Consider the following 21,168-nt stretch of genomic DNA (forward strand, 5'->3'; position numbering starts at 1 on the left):
AATAATTCACTAAATAATCTCATTATTATTAATCTTAATATTACAATTCCATAATTTTTAATTTTGAGATAACTTGTCGACCTTCCAAATGACCCCCTTTAGTTTTCATGATATCAAAGAAAATAGTTATTTTAAATAAAAGTTGAAAGAGCCACTTTTTGGTTGTTCTTTTTCTTTTTTATTTTGAGACAAATTGTATATTTAACCACTTTAAATGTTTAAGTAATAGGTAATATTCAAACCTTATATATTATATGTGAGTAAACAATAAATAGAACAAAATTGATTATATACTTTCGAACTCACACTAAGACACAAATCTATTGCATCTAAATTCTAAATTGCAAAGACAAGTAAAACAGTATGTCTATGTTGGTTTGCTCCATATATACCTTTTCCACTTGGTTTAAATTTATTTTTCATCTCAAAATACCATTTGACTTTATTTTCTTTCTAATCAATGCTATTTATTTACCACATTTTTCAATTCCAATTTTCTTTTTCTTTTTGATCTTTCAAGAACATGTGATACTTTTAATAAGAAGATATTATATCAGGGGATTAGAAAAAAAATATATAAAAAAAGACAATACCAATTAAATACTTATTAAGTGTAAGATTCCATAAATACTAGTACTAGACTGAAAGTTGCATGGATTTTCTAAAAGGGTACTTTTGGGACTCAAGATATTTTTAGACTTTAAAAAAGGAAAATCGTAACTAATGTGTTTCATCTAAAAATTGAGGAAGTACGTTTTGTGTGAGAATTTAAAAGTACCATTTTTCAAGAAATTTTATGCAAGTTACATGTCAGAATGGAAGAACTTATAGATCTGAATATTAAAAAATTGGTTTTTAAAGAAAAACGGGGGATAAAATGAGATAATTATTGCAACTTGCCCCATATATTATGGTACCAAATAAAATAGAAATTAATCACCCAAAGAACTACAACAAATGACCAAAGATATAACTTTAAAGAAAGAAAAGAGTTATTGTAGAGAACTCCAGCTTGAAATAACTTTCAAGTTCGATCTTAACTATAAAGTTTCTAACTTCACAAATTTTTAAATATTCACAATAATCTATCTCCCATAAATAATGAGTCTATCAATTATTTCTAGTTATTTACATAAAGTTAGGAAATGAGAATCCTAATCTAATTGAGAAAAGAAATACTAATGATGCAGAACCGTGGTTAAACTAGTTTTGTAATTAAATAAATCTTGTCCTTTGATTAGTGAGTAGGACACGTGTCAAAAACTAGCACCCTATTGAAGAATACCCGAACAAACTTCACTAGAGGGGATCCCAACCCATTTAAAAAAGAATGCGAGAAAAATGTGATTTGTAAGCGGAATCTTGTGAAGATGATGTATTAGTAGTTCAAATGTAATTAGGAAATGATGACAACAAAATTTGAGGAGGTAAGGGATCTAAAGTGACATGATTATAAGAATTGAAAATAAAACAGAAGTCCTAGTTTTAAGAGCATCTTAGATGAGATGGAGATAGAACAATTAAGTTCTGTATTTTGTAGGAATTTCGATTGTATAATTTCAAAAGTTGGACATTTGATTGTCAGAAATTTTATATATTTATGAAAATATCTTGATATTAAATGAGCATTGGTTGTTTTGGAGGATATTAACACGCATATACAACTGCCAAGAGCTTTTAGCAAATTTTTAACCGAGGATTAGACTTAACAATTGAAGCTCCAAAAAAATGACATTAAATATTCAAATACTCTAAAACAGACAATAAGAGGATATCTAAAGATCCTCATCATGATCACGCTTGAAAGATTTCTCCCCTTTCAAAAAGTAATGTGGTAATTTTCATCTAAAGAAGATCAGAAGCAATAATCAAGAGAAAAGAAAGAGAGGAAAAATCAGATTTCAATTTCCTTTCTATTCCTCTTTTCTTTTTTGTTGTTGTTGAAATGAATGAGTGCGAGTTGATGTGGTTGGGATTGGTTCGAAACACATATAAAAGACCATATGCAAAATTTAAGAAAAATTAGAGGTGATTTGAATTGGTTTGGATTCAAAATTCAAACCTAGAAAACGCCAATGCAATATGTGTGCGCGCACATATCAAATACAACTTTTCGCAAATATACCTGAGATACAGAAGATAAACTGACATACAATAGAATATACATGGGGATATAGACATGACACAACGTGAGATACATAGGTCGAGTTATCATTAACCTTGAGTTTTCAATTAGATATTCAATTTATATATGTCTAAAATCATCCCAAAACACTTCCAAATTAATATTCAAGCTCCTTAAGTTGTTTCTAACAATACCCAATTTAATTGAAATAAATTACAAACATGCATATTAAAAAATTTGAACCAAACTTCAATGATCTTTAATGGTGTTTTCAGGTCCTTGAGAGAGAGATCTAGGGAGAAAGGTTGAATAATTTGGGGACAGTGATTGAAAGAAATTGGAGAAAATAATGAGAGAACATAAAATATTTTGAAGCTACTTTTACGGACAATGATTTTGGTTACATGATACCAATTATCCAAAAGGTGAATCTGGGGTTCCCAGTGTCAATAACCAAAAATTGGGTTGTTATATGGCAGTTACTCTGGTCAGGGGGCTCTTATTTGGTCCGCCCTATTTAACTTGTACCCTTTTTTTTTCCAGAAAGTTTAATTGTTATCCAAAATATATGTAACTTTAGTCAAGCTGTTTCTTCTCTGCTCTGCTCCTCCTCCTCCTCCTTCTTAGTTGTTGTACAATAATATTTTCGAATTTATAGCAAATTGAAGTACAATACTTTGAAGAAGTGAGTCTTGAATTTCAAAATATGAAAAATGAGTTCTAAATCAAACAAAAGTGACAAATTGCCATTATTGACAAATGATTGGTAGATTTGTTGTTGTTTTAATAGATTGATGATTGCATTTTGTTTTTTATGATATTTGAAATTTATGTTTCATATTTTAGTTAAGTTAGAGTCAGGATCGGATTTACCTTGACTCGATGGGGTGTCACGTGACACTACTTCGTTGATTTTTGTTACTAGACATACATATATACATGATAAATAAAACGAATATATAAGGTAGAAATATTAAAAGGACACTGTTTGCAAACGTAGCTGTGCACTGGCCTAGTGGTTAGGCGCTCCAACTTCATGTAAGAGGTCGTGGGTTCTCAAACCCTCAGCCTCACTTTTTGCTCTCTTACACTTTAAACCTAGCACAGTGAGCACAATTTATTTGAAAGTTTTTGACTCATAGCCTTAAAAACCTTTATAGTGATTTATTCACTTGCTCATTAGTTTACACGGTGACACCGCTAATGAATATCATATGTATGCTACTCGTTAGAGTAGATTTGTGTGTTGAATCGTCTATTCAATTATTGAAATTTGAAGAGCAAGTTTCTGTTTCTTGGCAAACACAAATTCAACTGATCATCTGCACTCCATAGCACATGTTTTAAGTAAATGCAAAAAACTGGTTGCGCTTCAGTCATGTGCAAAAAATTATGTTTTTAACTTCTTTGTAAGATTTTTTTTGTTTTTATTATATATAATCGTCGGAATCTGGCCTGATGGATATTTTCTTAAAAAAATGTATGTTGTAAGTGCAATACACTATTGTTGCAAATTGGTTTGTTAGATTTATTGCTGTTTTGACAAATTAATAATTGTTACCCCCTCCGTCCTAATTTAAGTGTCTTACTTTTCTTCTTGGTCTATCCCGTGCATCTGTCTATATTTTGTAAGTTGCCTAGTCAAACATCCTACATGGCAAATCACCACAAGATTCAAAGGATATTTTAATATATTACAAACATCTTTAATTTAGGACCACAAGATTCAAAAGTCTCTTTATTTATTAAATCCATACCTAATCAAACTAAGACACTTAAATTGAGACGGAGGGGGTATTTATTCTTTATGATATTTGAAACTTATGTTTCAAATTTGAGCCAATTTGGAGTAGAGATTTGGGCATTGAATTGTGTATTGGATTGTTGAAATTCGAAGAATAAGTTTTTGTTTCTGCGCAAGAGATTCACTTGAGAGACACACATCTTAAGTGCATGCAAAAAATTGTCTACATTTCGGCCATGCCCTTCTAAAAATGGCTACACTTAAAACATCTATATCTATCTATCTATATATATATATATATATATATATATATATATATATATATATATAAAATAGGAGAGGTACAAGCAACGTTGTTAAGCCAAGTGACAAGCTAGTAACAAGCCACTTGGCAATTTTAAGACAAAATTAATGAGAATTAGGACAAAAAATTTTAATAACCAAAAAATAATCCATAATAATTGATATATTAATTCAAAGCTAAAAAATAAATTTTAATTGAACTTTTGAATTCAAAGTTAGCCTAAATTTTCTAAAGGTGGTTACAATATCTCATCTTTATTCACCAATGAAATATATTTATATATTTTATCTATATATATAAAAAAGGAGAGGTACAAACAATGTGGTTAAGCCAAGTGACAAGCTAATAACAAGCCACTTGGCAATTTTAAGACAAAGTTAATGAGAATTAGGACAAAGGTTTTTATAATTATTATCAAATTCCTTAATTGATGAATTAATTTTATAACTGAAAAAAAAGTTTTAATTTTTTAATATAAAGCTAGCATAATTACCTAAAACAACTACTCATCTTTATCATTAGCATCGTAATTTTAGGACTTTTCAAATTCAAACTATCTCTTTTAAAAACAATTATTTATTAACCAATGAAATTCTTTTTTTTCTTTCTTTTTCTATCAGTAAAGTAGAATACGTAAATATACATTTTCACGGCTATGGAGACAACTATGATAGAAATAAACACCAATTTTATGGATTTTACGTTTATAACTAAATAAATATTTGCGTGAATTTACGTGATTAATTGAAAATTTAATCTTAGGCAATTCAAAATATTTACTGTAAGTATCAAATGTATTTCAATGAGCCAATTAATGATATTTTATAAATAAGGAAAAAAGGTAAAGACAAAATAAATAGATTGGAGAAAATTCACACTTCATAGTTAAGTTGGTCTTTCAACGGAAAGACATAATTAATATAACGGACAATGATAAGGAAGAGTGGAGAAAGATAATGATCATTATTTAATAGATGAGTTTGAATAGATAGGAAAAAGAATCAGCTTTCAATAGGAGTTTGAATTTTAAAGAAGTGATCTAAATGTACTGGGAATTTATATATAGATGAGAAGATATGTTTCAGTAAGTTTGAATTTTGAATAAGTGATCTAAACCTAATGGGAATTGATAATATCTAACCTAATGGGAATTGATAATATCTAACCAAATTTAGATAAACGAATGAATCTGAATTTATTTAAATTTCACCATTTAAATAGGGATAAACACTCTAAACCAAACAGTTTCAATGGAAATTTAATCTGCAAGAGTCCTACTTATTAAAATAATATATAGTCAAACTTATTAAAATAAGAGATAGTTTTTATCTTCAATTTGAATTCAAAAATAAATATCTTATCATCATGTAAAATATTTTCTTATTGCAAATTCAAATAGGACTCTGTTATGATGGAGTCAAATACACAGATTATATTTTAGTTTGTGCAATTAAAGATAATTAGTTAGTAGTAGGACTAACTGTTATACCCCATTTTAACCGGAGTCAAAATGGTTTATAACATTCCAGTAATTCCAGGATTAATTAAAGTCAAGGAGTCGTCACCTAATTATTTAGGGTGAATTAGGACACCTAAAGTTAATTAAAGTTATTTTCTAAAGTTAATTCCGTTTTAATGTCCACGAAACTTAAAGATCTAGGTAAGGGGTTCAACTCATTTAAAGGGAATGTATTAGGCATCCTTTAAAATCCATCAATAATGGTTAACCGACCGGACTTAAATTAATTAAAAGGCTATATCTAAAAAATGGATTTGTTAATATCCGAGTAGTTCAAAATAGCGACCAAACATTATTAAGAAATGGGTAAAATGACACTGGACATTGAAACGTAAAGAATAGTGAATCTGACCAAATCCAATTTCATATCAAAAACTTAAAGAAAGACACATTTTAGGTAAAAGAATTAGAATGCAATTAGGCTTGAGGAAAGTTTCACACTTTCGGCTTACGACTCTTTTTTGGCATAGGAAAACAGTGTATATTTTTGATAAATCCTGGGCTAACAGAAGTGGAGTTTTTAAACATAGGTCATTTTAGAATCACCCATTCCTACCCAGATTAGACATAGCTTTAAAATCCTTTATCTGATATTATATTCCACACGATAGAATGAATAAATAACTTGTGAACTAGGAGTGACGATCCTATGTGACAAATGACTTAATTAATAACTAGATATTTTCCTAGTTGTCTGGATCAAAGATCTTAACTTCAAAATGCTTCAAACTTCAAGCCAATCACAAAAAAAAAACTAACAAACAAGTATCCACGGTAGCAACTAAAAGGTTACCAAGTATAATATTATGGATAGGTAACTAAAGGAAAAGTATAGCCAAATGTTTATCGCTTCCTTTCTCGGATTTTCAGTTCTGCTCGGATGAGTTTCGAGGAAGAGCGAGAGATATGAGTGATATAGCGGATGCGTATTCAGGTCTTGCGGTGACGTTGAGTCCTAAAGTGGAACTCTTCGGCTCCGACGTTCATGCAAAGAATGAAAAAGAAAACAAGAAACGATTAGAGGGACATCTACCTGTCAAAATTCATAAAGAAACAGATAAAAGTGAACAAAACCACAGTGTTAATCTAGTTTCATTAGTCTTTGAGATACACCACTGTTCATGTTAACAACAAACATTATATGAGTAGTAATAAACAGAGAGGTTCCCTTTAAACAACAGATATATATAGGCACGATGGCTGAAACGTTAGTCTCCATTTTAAAAATCCGATTCTTAGCTAAGAATAGAGAGGAACTGTTAAAATGATGCTTCAAATAATGTGCTAAATATAGGCTAACTTATTCAAAGATAGTAATTCAGCCAGGCATGATAGCAGCAGCGTATAGAGATGTAAACCAAATATGATTACCATAAAATATTGGAGAGACATCTTTCCACCTAAATCACACAACCAAATTTTGCATCAAAATATAAAATCCCGAAAACATGCTCTTTTAACGAACTAATATGTCAAAAACTGGCTCAATAAAAGTAACATCAACAGACAAAGACCTGCTTAATATCTATTTCCATGACATCTAAATCCTCAAACCAGAAAAACTGGTGATATTTTCATAATACACATTAAGACACGAAATATGTTTCGAATACCAAAAAAAATGAAAAGTGGAACCACAGACTTCTGGTAGGTTGAGAATGACATATCACACTTCGCCAAACAAACAAGATATGACTCTTAATATCACATAAATGTCCAGATTCTGCAACACATATTGGTATGAATATCTAAGTCATGATTCTTAAACATAGAATTCTCTTAAAACAATGGAGAAGAATCAAAATGGAGTCGAATATCCAGCAGTTAAACATATCAAACAAGACACAATAAAACTTAGAGAACAGATTGACAGGAAACTTGAAACCTTAACTTAATTTATCCCAGTTCTAAAGCAAATATGTAAGAAAAGAACAGGGAAGGGAAGCCTACACTGGCTTGATTTTTAACAATCATATTTGGAACGCAGCATGTACACAATAGTTAAAAGAACAAATCAGCAAGCAGCCATTTAGCAGCTGGGATTCCATAACTCTAGAGAAAGTCTAATACATGATTTCTAACTCATGGGATACACTCACGCATTTAACAGAATTTTAACACGAGTTTAGACTATTCCACCACATAACATATAGTATGGATTTAGCCAGTAAATGCACGAAGGGAATGTAAATTAATCTCCTAATGCACAAGGCAAAAATTCTGGAACACATAGAACACTCACGAACATTTGTCGAACACTCATACTTTAGACGATATGCAGCCACAAAATATGACCTTAAATTTAAACAAATGAATATGATTTTTACAACATCCGAGAATACAAATCGCATAAGCAGAGCTTCCTCATAACACTTCGACACACATGGTTCAAACATAACAAGAAACAGGATTCCAAATTAACCAAACTAAAAAAAACAGTAGTCATGTTTCACTATCATTTATTTCATATATTCCATTTTTTGCCACAATCTCAAACGAAAGAAAGAACGAATAAAGGGATTGGGTTTACCTCTTGCGGGTGCAGTGAACTGAGGTCGTCGGCGTCGAATCTACTCTCTCGTTATGATTAGATTCAAACCTCGAAACCCAAATGCGTTCTAAATCTCTGTCACGACTAAAGCATAAACCGAGATTGAAGGGGTACTCTTAGAAGATAAAAGGTTCTGAAAAAATATACAGATATTGTATGGTGTGATGATGCTCCCCTCCGTTTTTAAAAAAAAACCCCGGATATCCTCTTTTTTTTCGGCTGAATGCTTAAGGCGTATATATAGCCCCCGAAGGTCTAGGGTTCTTGAGACTTTTAAAATTCAAAAACTATCGCAAGAAGAGTCACGGATTGGATCTTTGTTGGTGGACGTTTTTCACCCAAATGGTGCAACAAATCTGTTGCCATCGAAAGACCGAAAGAAAGTGGTAGAAAGGGGAAAGTCCTTTTTTTTTTAGTTTCACATGAAGAAGATGGGCTCAGCAGGGTAGACGACAAACCCATAGCATGAAAATAGGGAGGCAATTTCTGTCCATGGCTAAATAAGGGAGAGGACTTAGCCGAAAATAGAGAGGGGGAGAGTGAAGGGGATGCGGCTGAGATGTTTCCTTTAGGTTTAGGTAGTGAAATGTAAGGTGTGGGCCGGGTCGGGTAGATGGATAGTGGGCTGGGTTGATGAAATTTAAAAACGTGGGCTGGGTCAGTGTAGGCGAGTAGTGGGCTGATTTGGGCTCAAATGTTGGAGCATATTATGTTTGTTGTTTGGGCCATTAATTGGCTGAAGTATTGGTCTTTCCTCCTTCATTTTAATTATTCTTGGACTTCTAACTTAATAACTAGTACAATGAAGACAATTAGTAATTAATATGTAGAAAGTAAAGGACTTACTAATGTATTGACTTATAATTAATTTAACCAGTACAAATTCGAAAATGAAATGATGACAAACCATTAAAAATTGTGATAAAATAATGCTAGTAATGTTGATAGTAAAAATAGCGAGGATGAAAGTAATAAGAGGATAACAATATTAATAGTAGTAGCAATAAAAATAGTGGTGAAAATAAAGTATTTAGATTGTTAATAAATTTAGAAGCCCAAGGGAATAAATTGAAATAAAGGAGGGGCAAAATTGGGTGTCAACACTAACTAATTGGGATAATGTCTCGATCTTTTATCTTTAAGATTAACTTTCATTCATATTTCATTTCAACATGAATTTAATTTAGATTCATATTAAAAAATAATACTAATTGATAGGCTTAGAAATATGATATGTTTTTTAGAAAGATCTTTTCAAATTAATACTCGGTAAGCATTAGCTTTCTAAGAAACATATCATATGTCTAAGCTTATTTGACTCTATCCTAAAAGAGTCCTACTGCTGAAACCACGCTCTTCAATTTCTTATATAAACTGCTGTAAGACTCTCTGTAACACAGTTCAAATTCAACATTGAAAAACAAATACGCTGTCCATTATATACATCAAAAATATGTCTCCCAAAATTGACTTTATTAGCGATATATCGAGTAATAAGATGATGTGGACCTTAAAGGTTCGCGTAGTGCGATTCTGGAAGGTTACGAATATTGAAAATGCCGACAACGTATTGTCGCTAGAGATGCTGTTGCAGGATGAGAGGGTATGTTTACGGTTTTGCTATTCTGTTACAATTTTTATTTCATAGCTATATGATCTCATTTATCTGTATCCATAAATTTAAACTCGCTCAATGTATTATTTGTTTTCAGGGGGGTCGTATTCAGGCATCTTTGGGAAAATCTGTTATGAACAGGTTCCAAATAGAGATAAAGGAACTAGGACTATATTATATGAAGAATTTCGTGGTTTGCCCGAATAAACTAAAATATAAGACCAACGATCACCAATTTAAGCTAATTTTCACCCATAGAACGAGTGTGGAGGAAACAATTGATGCACACTTTGGTATGGAAGTCTTCAATTTTCGACCATTTGAGCACTTGATAAATCAAGTGAACGTTGAGGTTACTAAACTATTCGGTAATTATTCTTCTTGCATTTTGATTAATTTGAACGTTTTACCAACTTTATCACAGGATGCTTTTTACGTTGTGATAGATGTCATAGGAGAGATTGTTAGTTACGGACCTATACAAGAACACAAGCAAGGTGATAAGTCCAGCGCTTTTATGAATGTTGAACTCCAGGATCATGAGTAAGTTCGCGATCATGAATTCGATTAGTGATATATTTCATGTTGTCCCACTTTCATATGATTAAGTTGAACATTTTTTCATGTAGGAATAATAATATTTCAACTACTTTTTGGGGGGAATTTGTGGAGCAAATCATGCCACACTTGGATACTTCTATCGAAAATCTTGTCATTGTGGTTATGCAGCTAATACGATCTTATAAGTTTCAAGGTTTTCAGCTAATTCTGATGTACATTGAGTTCTCTTTTGTGTATATTTAACATATGATTAAATATATAGATATACGGTTGCAGGTAAATATTCTGTACGTAATTCTTGGCATGCTTCGAAACTCTGGATTAATCCAAATTTGCCTCAAGTTGCAAAATTTAGTTCCAGGTTTATCATACTATAAATTCCATTTATAAGTTTTAAAATATTTATGGAACTTTTTTATTATATTAGGCTTTCTTACAAATTTTAATACATGTAGATTGGAAAATGTGCGTGGGGAGAAATCCGAGAGGATTTCTCAAATATCCTCTCAACGTAATTATTCTGCTGCGGAAGAGTTGGCTTCTGGAACGGCTCAAGTTAAAACAATCAGAAACTTGGTTGAGTGTCTTCAGGTGAGTACACTGTTTTGGAGTTTTCATGATTAAATAGTAGTATGTTGTATAAAATTTCTTTTAACAGTGTTTTTTAATATAGAAAGGGAGCTTCTGGATTGTTACCACTATAGTGTATATAGAACTTAAGAACGGTTGGTCGTATCTGAGCTGCATAAAATGTGCCAGGAAGGTTTACAAAGTGGGCAGTAAATTTAACTGCCCGAAGTGTAAAAGCAACGAAAATTCTGCGCTAACCAGGTTCGAAAGCAATCTTATTTCGATAAATGAGATCATTAAAACACAGAATAAATAATTTTTACAACACTGCCTTTCAGGTATAGACTACAAGTTAGAGTTATGGATAATAATGGCTCTGTTTCTTTGTTAATTTGGGATCGCGATGCGATAAAGCTCATCGGTAAGACTGCTAATGAATTAAGAGCGGGATTACTGGAGGTATGTTATTCTCTTTAAGTATTTTTTTTTTAATTTACTACTTCTGATACTACTTTGATTTTAGAAGTCTGGCGCTGCTGATGCATTTTCATATCCATCGGAAATGGATAACATTCTGGATAGAAGGGTCATATTTAAAGTGGCTGTAAAGAGTGACAACATAGAGAACCACGATGAAGTTTATGGTGTTATTAAATTCAGTGAAGATGAGGATCTCATTAAGCAGTATGGTTCTTCTCCAAGCGAAGATGCATTCTATGTATGTTGTTTTACAAGCATATCTCATAACATATAAATTTGTTGGTTGATGTTAAATATTTTATTATTGATTATGATTGTTGTTTGACTGGATCCGGATTTCAACCATGAAAAAGACTCATCTGTAAATAATGAGCTCACGGTGATATGGACACTCACTTTTACATCCTTTTAAAGATTATTTGAAAAAACTCATAAAGAAACTTATTTTTTTCTCGACCTTCATATCTTAATTTTGTAGGATTCCATCGCTGAAAATGACATGAGCTCTCCAACAAATACCCCTGCAAAGAGGAGTATATCGGAGAGTGGGTCATCTGTGGTTGAAGTCGATGATGATCCCAGTGCACAGCTTTCTAGCAATAAGGCCAACAGAGTGATAAAGAAGGAGAAAATTGCATGAGTCTCTGAATGTAGAGGAGTCTTAAACAAGATATGTTTAGTCGGATGACAATTTTTAATTTTTAGTTTTAGTCGTGGCATTTAGTTTAGTTCTGAACGATGTGTTTTGATGGCGCCAGTCACCTGGTGCGATTGCTTAAATTTTATGGATTGCAAGCTTATGTTATAATTTTCTCTGGCTTTTCTGGAACTTTATGACATGTATAAGAATTTTGTGGTTGGATGCACACTATCTTTTATCAAAAACTACTTTGAAAATGCAAATAATTGTGAAGATTTATGATATGGTGTCTTTTGATCCATTTCGTTACCAGCAAGTAAGAATTTCATTTGACTTCACCATTAATGCTTTATATCCTTCAATATTTACTCCTATACAATTCTAAGTCCTTCCGTATAAGATGAACAAAACAAATAGATATATTCTGAACTTTTCTTTGTCTAGGTAAATATAGCAATGTTATGTTGAAAAATGGTTCAAATATTATGACACTGCATCTTATCGTAATATCCCATCTGCCTAAGAAAATTAGTATATGCTGCAAGTATGTTCAAAATAGACAAATAGAAAGAATAGAAGACTGGGGTTGTATCCTTTCACTGCTAGGGTCTATGTCGCATTGATGATGGCCCAGGTCTGCTTTTTATTTCAATCCATATGGTTGATTTTATTTTTATGTTTGAGTCGTAAAAGTAGGTCCGCTGTGTGTATATTGAGCTGCTGTCAACTTGAATCTCTTCAAAATCCTTCTCTTCATATATGCTCTCTTTTTAGTTTTTAGCTACAAGAGATTTTTACCTACTGAGATAATGTGACACTCAAGTATGCTTCCTGAGAAAGACCTTCTGTTTGAAATAAAAAGCATACTTTTCTGTCTCTGGAATTAGAAATATTTTTCAAGCTACCTTGGTTTTGAGAACAAATAGATGTAAAGTCTCGGAAAGCTTTATCACCACTGCAATACTTTGTCGAGGTATGGAAGTTTGTTTAACTGACTCATAAGGAACGAACTACCTATATCTAATCTGCTAGATAATCTGCTTTTTAGCCACAAAAGTTGTTGTTGTTGCTTTATTTATCAATTGGCATATCTTTTGATACTTCCATGCAGTGGGTATTTGTTTATATTTGTCATCTGAAATGATAGCATATGTACCTGTTCATTCAACATACTTCTTTCAAGTCTACTCCTTTATCAGTTCACGGCAAAAGAAAAATTGAGAATTTTGTGGTTTGGATACACACTGTTTATCGAAAAGTACTTTGAAAAGGCAAATGAGCGGAGAATTATGGTATAGTGTCCTTTAATCCATTTCATCACCAGTATAGATTAGCATAAAAATAAGGGGTCGTTCGGTACGCGAACTAGACTATCCAGGATTATAATCCTAGGACTAATTTATCCCATCTGGAAGGTGTGATAAAATAATTTATCCCATCTTGGAAGTGGGATAAAATAGTCCCAAGGTTAATAGGATAAGGTATGATATCCATCATTAAATTTAATACTTTTTATACTCTGTATGGTAGAAGATATAAATTAATCCCCCGATAAATATGTACCTTCTACTAAACATGATACAAAATTAGTCTCAAAATTAGTGCGGAGATATCCCACCTTATACCGGGTACCAAACAAAGTACAGTAGAAATCAAAAGCTTACCTGAAAAGAGTAGCAAGTCAAAACTTATATATAATAAGTATATATAAGTATTAAAGAAAAATATAGCTGACCGACGAAAGGAAAGGAAATTACCTTATAAACCCACTAAGTGAAACTAAGAGGCGTATAGATATACAAATACGAACAGATATATGCGCTAAGTCGTCTTCTCTACTTCTTTTACCAGAGACTGCTGCAACTATTTCAGGATCACTTTGACATGGAAGATCAAAAGAAATTAGCGAGAGTAAACCGCATATGCTTACGGAATCGAAAACGAACTAAATACTCCTTGGGTATCAATGGTATGAACTTTGATCATTAAACCTTAGATGGTGTTTGAATTGGCTTTTTAAATGTAGCTTATAAGTTCGTTTGGTACGCGGATAGAATTTTCCCGGTATTATAATTGAACGATTATAATGCTGGGACAAATTTCTCCCATCTAAAGGTGGTATAAAATAATCCCAAGTTAATGGGATTATATGGGATATCTCATATTTAAGTGTGGGCTTCATTTTATATTTTGTTTGGTAGAAGGCATTCGACGAAACATGATACAAAATTAATCCCAAAGTTAATATTGGATATCCCGCCTTATAAACCACATTATGGGAATAAAAAAATATTTCAAGGCACAATGATTTGCACTGAAAATTTGCTGGTCCAGGAACATATGACATGGGCATTTCCATTTATATTTTTTCGTAGTCACTGTGTAGAGTCGCATTATATTACTTTTGTTGTAAAATATATATGAATGTCCATATAGCCTAGGTTTTTCACATGTCCTAAATAAGAATAGGTACATGTACATTTGGTGGCAAGGTACATGTACATTTGGTGGCATGTATGAAATGAAGAAAATGAAGCAACACAAGTTTGATTTTAATTCTTGGTATTGTCATTGATGACTTCATCAAGAGATTTACCATCTCTATAAATAGATGGTTAAGTTCTCAATTTGAGATATCAACAAGAAGTGAAATATAATCTCTCCCTTCTTTCTACAAAGTTATTAGTTTGCTTCTCTTGTTTATTTCCAATTATATAGTTTTATAACACGTTATCAGCACGAGACTCTACCGTCTCAAGGAATTTTTGAAGGTTAAGGTACTATTTTTATTCTCTCTATTTTATGACTAACCTTACAAAACTCGAGTTCGTTGCCCTTGATATTTCAGGCAAGAACTACCTATCATGGGTGCTAGATGCTGAAATCCATCTTGATGCTATGGGTCTTGGAGACACCATTAAAGAAAATAATAAAGCATTGTTATACCCCATTTTAACCGGGAGTTGAAGCGGAGTACAACATATTGGAGATTCCTTTATTGTTTTGTTTTAAGGAGTCGCCACCTAATTAATTTTAACGGTGAATTAGGACACCTAGACATTAACTAAGGTAAATCTAATTAAACCTCCGTTAATAGTCTGCTTAACCAGTGTGATTTTAGGTAAGGGTTCTATATTATTCCAAAGGGAAGGAGTTAGGCATCCTTTAGAATCCGTTAACTACGGTTATCCGGCCAAACTTAGGTTAATGAATTAATGCTAAATAAGGTGCTTTAAATTTAAAAAAAAAAAAAAAAAAGGTTAGGAAATGTTGCTAAGGTTTTTAAGGAAAATATAAGAATGTTGCTTAAAATAAGACTTAAGAAATATGCTAAAGCTTTAAACAAAAATGTTATTTAAAACAAGACCTGTAGGATAATTTGCACAAAAAGAGACCTCAAATGATATTTAAAATAAACTATAAATGTTGCTAAGATTTAAAATAAAAAATGCTATTTTAAAATGAAGCTTGCAGGAAATACGACATTTTGCATATAAGTGATAACTTTTAAGAAAGGACTTAGCACATTTAAACTTTAAATAAAATCATGTGATATGAATATGGCAATGTAAAAATCTAGACTTATTTTTTTTTATAAATAGGATGCAAGGGGAGTGAATTTTCTTTCTCTTTTTATTGACTCTTATTAACTTAGCTAAAATACGTGTGATTAATTCAAAACTTGGAGAGTGATTTATAAAACATACTGGAATTTATATTTGCATATTAGTGATATTTTGAAATTAAGATAATGAGAATGAAATATGATTCCTTTAACTCAAAAATATGAATTTATGCTATCAATTATTCTAGAAGTAAATATTATAGATACCATAAATAACTTTAATATAAAAAAAGCAGAAAATGAAACTTATGGGATTAATTGTTAATATTCCTTAAACTAACTACCCATTACTAAAACTAAAACCTACTAATCTTGCTAAGGTTCATTTTATCTAAAAAAAACAAACAAACAAAATAAAGCATTAATTGTGCAATACAAGATTAAGGCATAAAAAATAAAATAGAGGAGCAAATGATGTTAAATGGGCTCAGTCCATTTTCAGACCGTTAGTCATGCTGCTGTTGGAATGGGTTCAGCCCATTTTAAAAGGCTGCTGCGGATCGGTTTGCTATTGGGCTTCGGCCCAATAAATTCTGTTTTCTATTTTTTTGCTGCGGCCAGGATTGATAGGGAATGACTCGGAAAGATTTCGTTGGGGGGCTTTTAGGCCAACTCCGAATGCGGGAGAAGAACGAGTCCCTCGGACTCGTATGCGATGATCATGCATAAAATAAAAGAAAAAAAGATTAGTATATAATCGACGAATGCGATTAAACATACGAAACGTGAACTCAGAACAGATGTAAAAAAGAAACTTACTGAACAAATTACTAAAGGGATTTAAGTAATAAGATGCAAACATGCATAAGTCATGTATTCCTGTATCTGTGCTAAGTGTACGTACTGCATTAAGGGGAGTGTAAACTAATTGAACACAGGCCAAAAAAAAAGACAGAAAATGAGAGAAGCAGTCCCAAAATACCAGCTCGTAAAGCGATAGGCCCAAATCTAGGATTTTACAGTATAGAGGTTTGCAATTCTGAGCCCCTTACAAGTGGCATTCCATGTTTATACTGAATATACAAGTTTTATATATAACAGGTATATGGAAAGATACAGCAGGATCGCAAAGGTATGACAATGAGCAATTTGACAATGCCAAACTGACTATGGATAGACAACAGTTCAGAATAAGGCTTCAAAAAGTCATTTGACAGATGGATATATACACTAGATAGTTTATTACTTATTTGCAGTCTTATGATGACTACAAGGAATCAAAGCAAGCATGAGTTTCCCCATAAAAGGGCTAACAGGCAAATAGGATACTTAACATTTTATGGGTTTACATCAAATTTCAAAAGGGAAAACAATGCATTTCCAATCCACAGGGGAAAATCAAGATAAAACACTAATATTCATAGGAAAGGAAAAGACATGCTCAGATGTAAAGAATACCACCTAAACAGACATTTGGCCTTAGGCAAACTACACGAAACTCTTAAGATTAACATGGATTAAGTATGTTAGTTATCATGCAGAGAGTCTTCATTATGCATCATAGAAGTTGAGTATTCCACTCAAAATGAAGGCAGTGGGCAGGATGCAGGACAAGCAAGCAACAATTCGATTCAAGAGGAAAACAAAAGGGGCTGAAATGTGCTCTCATATGACCTGTTTGTGCAGCAGAGTGAATAGGACCTTATCTACTCAAAGTTATGATTTCATTTCCATGACTATAATTGAATTTAGATTCTTATTTTTTACTTCATTCAGACTTAATCAGGGACCATCTGTCCTATTATCCTATCATGTTGAGAATTGAATGAAACAAGTAACTCATGCTACACCAAACCTCCCCATTTCCAGCCTATGAATCAGCATAGGGATTACTGTTTCAGGCTGGGGATACTATATTCAGCTAGAGATTATTAATGGCATCACTCAGTCAACTAAGCCATAAACGTGTGTAGACTTAAACTAAGGTGATTTCAGACAATGCAGACACATGCCAGCATCAAGATTAAAACTAAATGAAACATATGAGTAAACTTATTTCAGTTAATCAGACAGTAGGGGGGTCAAACTAACAGCGTAGATTACATTGGGGCTCACTTAACACTTCTGAATGTCAAACAGCAGACCAAATGACCCCTACAGGTAATTCAGTGGACCTTTTCACATCATAAAATAGGACATCCAACTAAACTGTTCAACATACTACTAACGACATGACTGAGTCAGCACATGAAACACATATTGTTATTAAACTAAGTTAACATTTGTATCAGATCAGCAAATTGAACCCCAAACTGCAATAATTCAATACTGATTTACCAAAATAACCAGTGAACACTCACTCACATGCTAGATTATTAAGAATCAAAATTTCAATTAGCAAAAGCACCCACTATACCTACTCATAATTAGACATGGCTTAAATAATCACAACCAAACAACTGATGCACATTTGAGCATGCTTAAGCAATTATCAAATCAGGGAATTAGCTAATAAACGCAACTAAATCCTTATTTATCATATTAAAGCCACTACCAATAGACAAAGTTATCTAAATGGATGCTCAGCAATAGTTTTAACTAAACAACACAAGTGTAAGCATACTAACTTAACTTAACTTAACTATCAAAACGAATATCTAAATACACCATAATCATGCTCGCACTACTAGTATTAGCTCGCAAAAAAATCAAACAGAAAAATAAAATAACTAAAGGGAGGAGGTTCACATATGGGCTAATTGAATTCAGCCGCTACTTGCTAACATTGATGTGTCAACTTAAGACGGAACTAATGTTAACACACATTAACACTACACTAATTAACTAATTCATATGTAGAATTTACACAAGTCTAATCTACGCAGAATTGGAATAACATCTTTTGACACTGTCAACTATTAGACTGACCTAGCAGTGAACCAACAAAGCACGTGAAGCACACAAAACAAATAACCCGAACAGAAGAACGCTTAATCCACTGCTAAATAGATAAAAGGGGTGTTTACTGACCTTCTTCGGGTGCAGCGAAGTGAGTGCGAAGCCTTCGATACACACTCAAACACTTCAAAACTCAATTCACAGACATAAAAGAGATTGATAAAATTGAAATTTTTGCTTGGGGGATTTTAGCGACAAAAACGAAGGCTTTTGTTTCTATGGAACTTTTTCAGACTAAAAGACTCAAATTTTTCAAGGGGGTTTGTGCAGTGAGAACTTAGTTTCTTTGTTCCCGTCCCCCCTTCTCTCCTTCGTTCCCCCCTCTCCTTTTATAGGTTTTTGCTTGAAAGAGGGAAGGAGGAGCGGGAGAGAGAGAAGAGTGGGGGACAAGGGTGAGTGGGGAGGCGGGGAACAGGGACGAGTGGGGAAGCGGAGAAGAAGGGAAAAGGAGGAGGCGACTAGGGTTTGGGTTGCGGAGAAGGGAGAAAGGAGGAGAAGAAGAGGGAATGGGAAAGAAGGAGGTGCGGCGGTGGAAAATGAGGAAGTGAAGGGGAAACCCTAAAAAGGGTTTCCCTTATTTGGATGAAAAAATGGATCGGACCCGGTCCATTTGTGGACCGGGTCAAATTTTAGATTGGGTATTAAAAGGATGGACTAGTGAATTAAAACATGGACTGGTCTAAAAAATTGAGATAAAAAATATGGTCTAGTCCAAAAATATTAGGAGTTAATCGGACTTTGATTTGGGGTCCGGTAAGTCAAAATACGGACCGAGTGCAAGAAATGGTTCAGCTTCTAAAATTTGAAATAAAGACCCATATTGATTAGTAATATACTGAGTATGACACAATATTGCCTAATACAAATGTGTAATTATTAGGACTCGGGTAATAAAATTTTATGATGCTATAATAGTCGTGCAATATCATTTTAACAATAAATAAACGCTGTCATTTAATTGTGCGAAATAAAATGCGATACGTGTGCAGAAATTGGTAAAAAATGCTGAGAAATGCAAGTTTCAATAATACTAAATAATAGCAGCAAATAAATAGCGGTAGTAATACTGGTAATAACAATAATGATAATGGTAATAATGATAACGTTGATGATAAATGGTGATAAAAACAATAATAGATATAATAATAATAGTAAATAACAAATATTGATAATTAAAAAAATGATAATAATTAATAAAGCTAATAAAGATGATAGTAATTAATAATAAACGATAAATAACAATTATTGCAAATAACAAAATGATAATGAATTAATAATAATAACAATAATAGGGGTAATAATAAAATAATAATGATGATAATAATAAGAGAAATAATGATGATAATAATAATAATAAATAACAATTATTGATAAAACAATGATAATAATTAATAATAAAAATAACGATGATAATCATGATAAATAATTGATAACAAAAAATAACGCTGATAATAATGATTAGTAATTAATAATAATAATAATAATAATAATAATAATAATAAATAAATAACAATAATAATAATAATGAGAATTAGTAATAATAATATTTTAAGGATAATAGTAATAATTAATAATAATAATAAAAACGATAATAATGATAATAATAATAATAATAACAATAGCTGCAGTGGAATATTACAACGTGGGTGTTAATGAAAGACTAATAATTATAAAAATACATATTTTTTATTTTATTTTATTTATTTATTTATTTATTTATTTTTTTCTTTTTTTTTTTAACATGCCAGAAGTATAAATAGGTGTTTCGGAGGAGAGGCGGGACAAAATTGGGTGTCAACAAGCATCCAACCAAGAAAATGCCAAGGCTATGATATTCTTGCGTCATCATCTTGATGAGGACCTGAAAATTGAATATCTTACTATTAAGGATCCACTCGTTTTATGGAAAAATTTGAAAGAAAGGTATGACCACCTGAAGATGGTCTTCCTCCCAAAAGCACGATACGAATGGATCAATTTAAGGCTACAAAATTTCAAATCATTTATGAAGTATAACTCTGAGATGTTCAGAATTACTTCTATATTGACACTATGTGGAGAAAAGATTAGTGATTCTGATAAACTGGAAAAGACGTTCTCCACTTTTCATGCCTCGAATGTGCTCCTGCAGCAGCAATATCGAGAGAAAGGTTTCACAAAGTATTGTGATTTGATTGCCCATCTTCTTGTGGCTGAACAAAATAATGATTTTCTGATGAAAAATCACGAGAATCGACCTACTGGCGCTGCACCACTCCCGGAAGTGAATGAGGTGTATGCCCACTACTCCAAGCGTGGAAAAGGTCGTGGCCCCGGTCGTGATCATGACAATAGTCGTGGTCGTGATAATAGTCGTGGTCGTGATAATGGTCAAAGAAGAAATTATTTTCCTGGTGTTAATCACTCTTCAAAAAAAATCACCACCAAAAGGGGAAAAAGAAGGATGATAGGCATGAAGTGCCAGAAGCACGTGGCTCAGAAAATAAATGCTATCGATGTGGTGGAATTGGACACTGGGCACGTACCTGTCGTACGG

At 32.4% G+C, this 21,168-nt stretch overlaps 1 protein-coding gene across 1 annotated transcript; it reads left to right on the forward strand.

Moving 5' to 3' along the window:
• The first annotated feature begins 9,668 nt into the window (after positions 1 to 9,668).
• On the forward strand, positions 9,669 to 11,743 carry LOC132601291 (replication factor A protein 1-like). The gene is made up of 9 exons (XM_060314391.1): positions 9,669 to 9,846; positions 9,956 to 10,226; positions 10,305 to 10,401; positions 10,488 to 10,612; positions 10,696 to 10,780; positions 10,875 to 11,010; positions 11,093 to 11,250; positions 11,328 to 11,448; positions 11,513 to 11,743. The coding sequence occupies exons 1-9, from the start codon at positions 9,697 to 9,699 to the stop codon at positions 11,741 to 11,743; spliced, it is 1,374 nt and encodes a 457-aa protein (XP_060170374.1). The 5' UTR covers positions 9,669 to 9,696.
• Positions 11,744 to 21,168: the final 9,425 nt, after the last annotated feature.

The sequence above is a fragment of the Lycium barbarum genome, chromosome 7 (genome assembly GCF_019175385.1).
Source record: "Lycium barbarum isolate Lr01 chromosome 7, ASM1917538v2, whole genome shotgun sequence".
In the NCBI taxonomy this organism is placed as follows: domain Eukaryota; kingdom Viridiplantae; phylum Streptophyta; class Magnoliopsida; order Solanales; family Solanaceae; genus Lycium; species Lycium barbarum.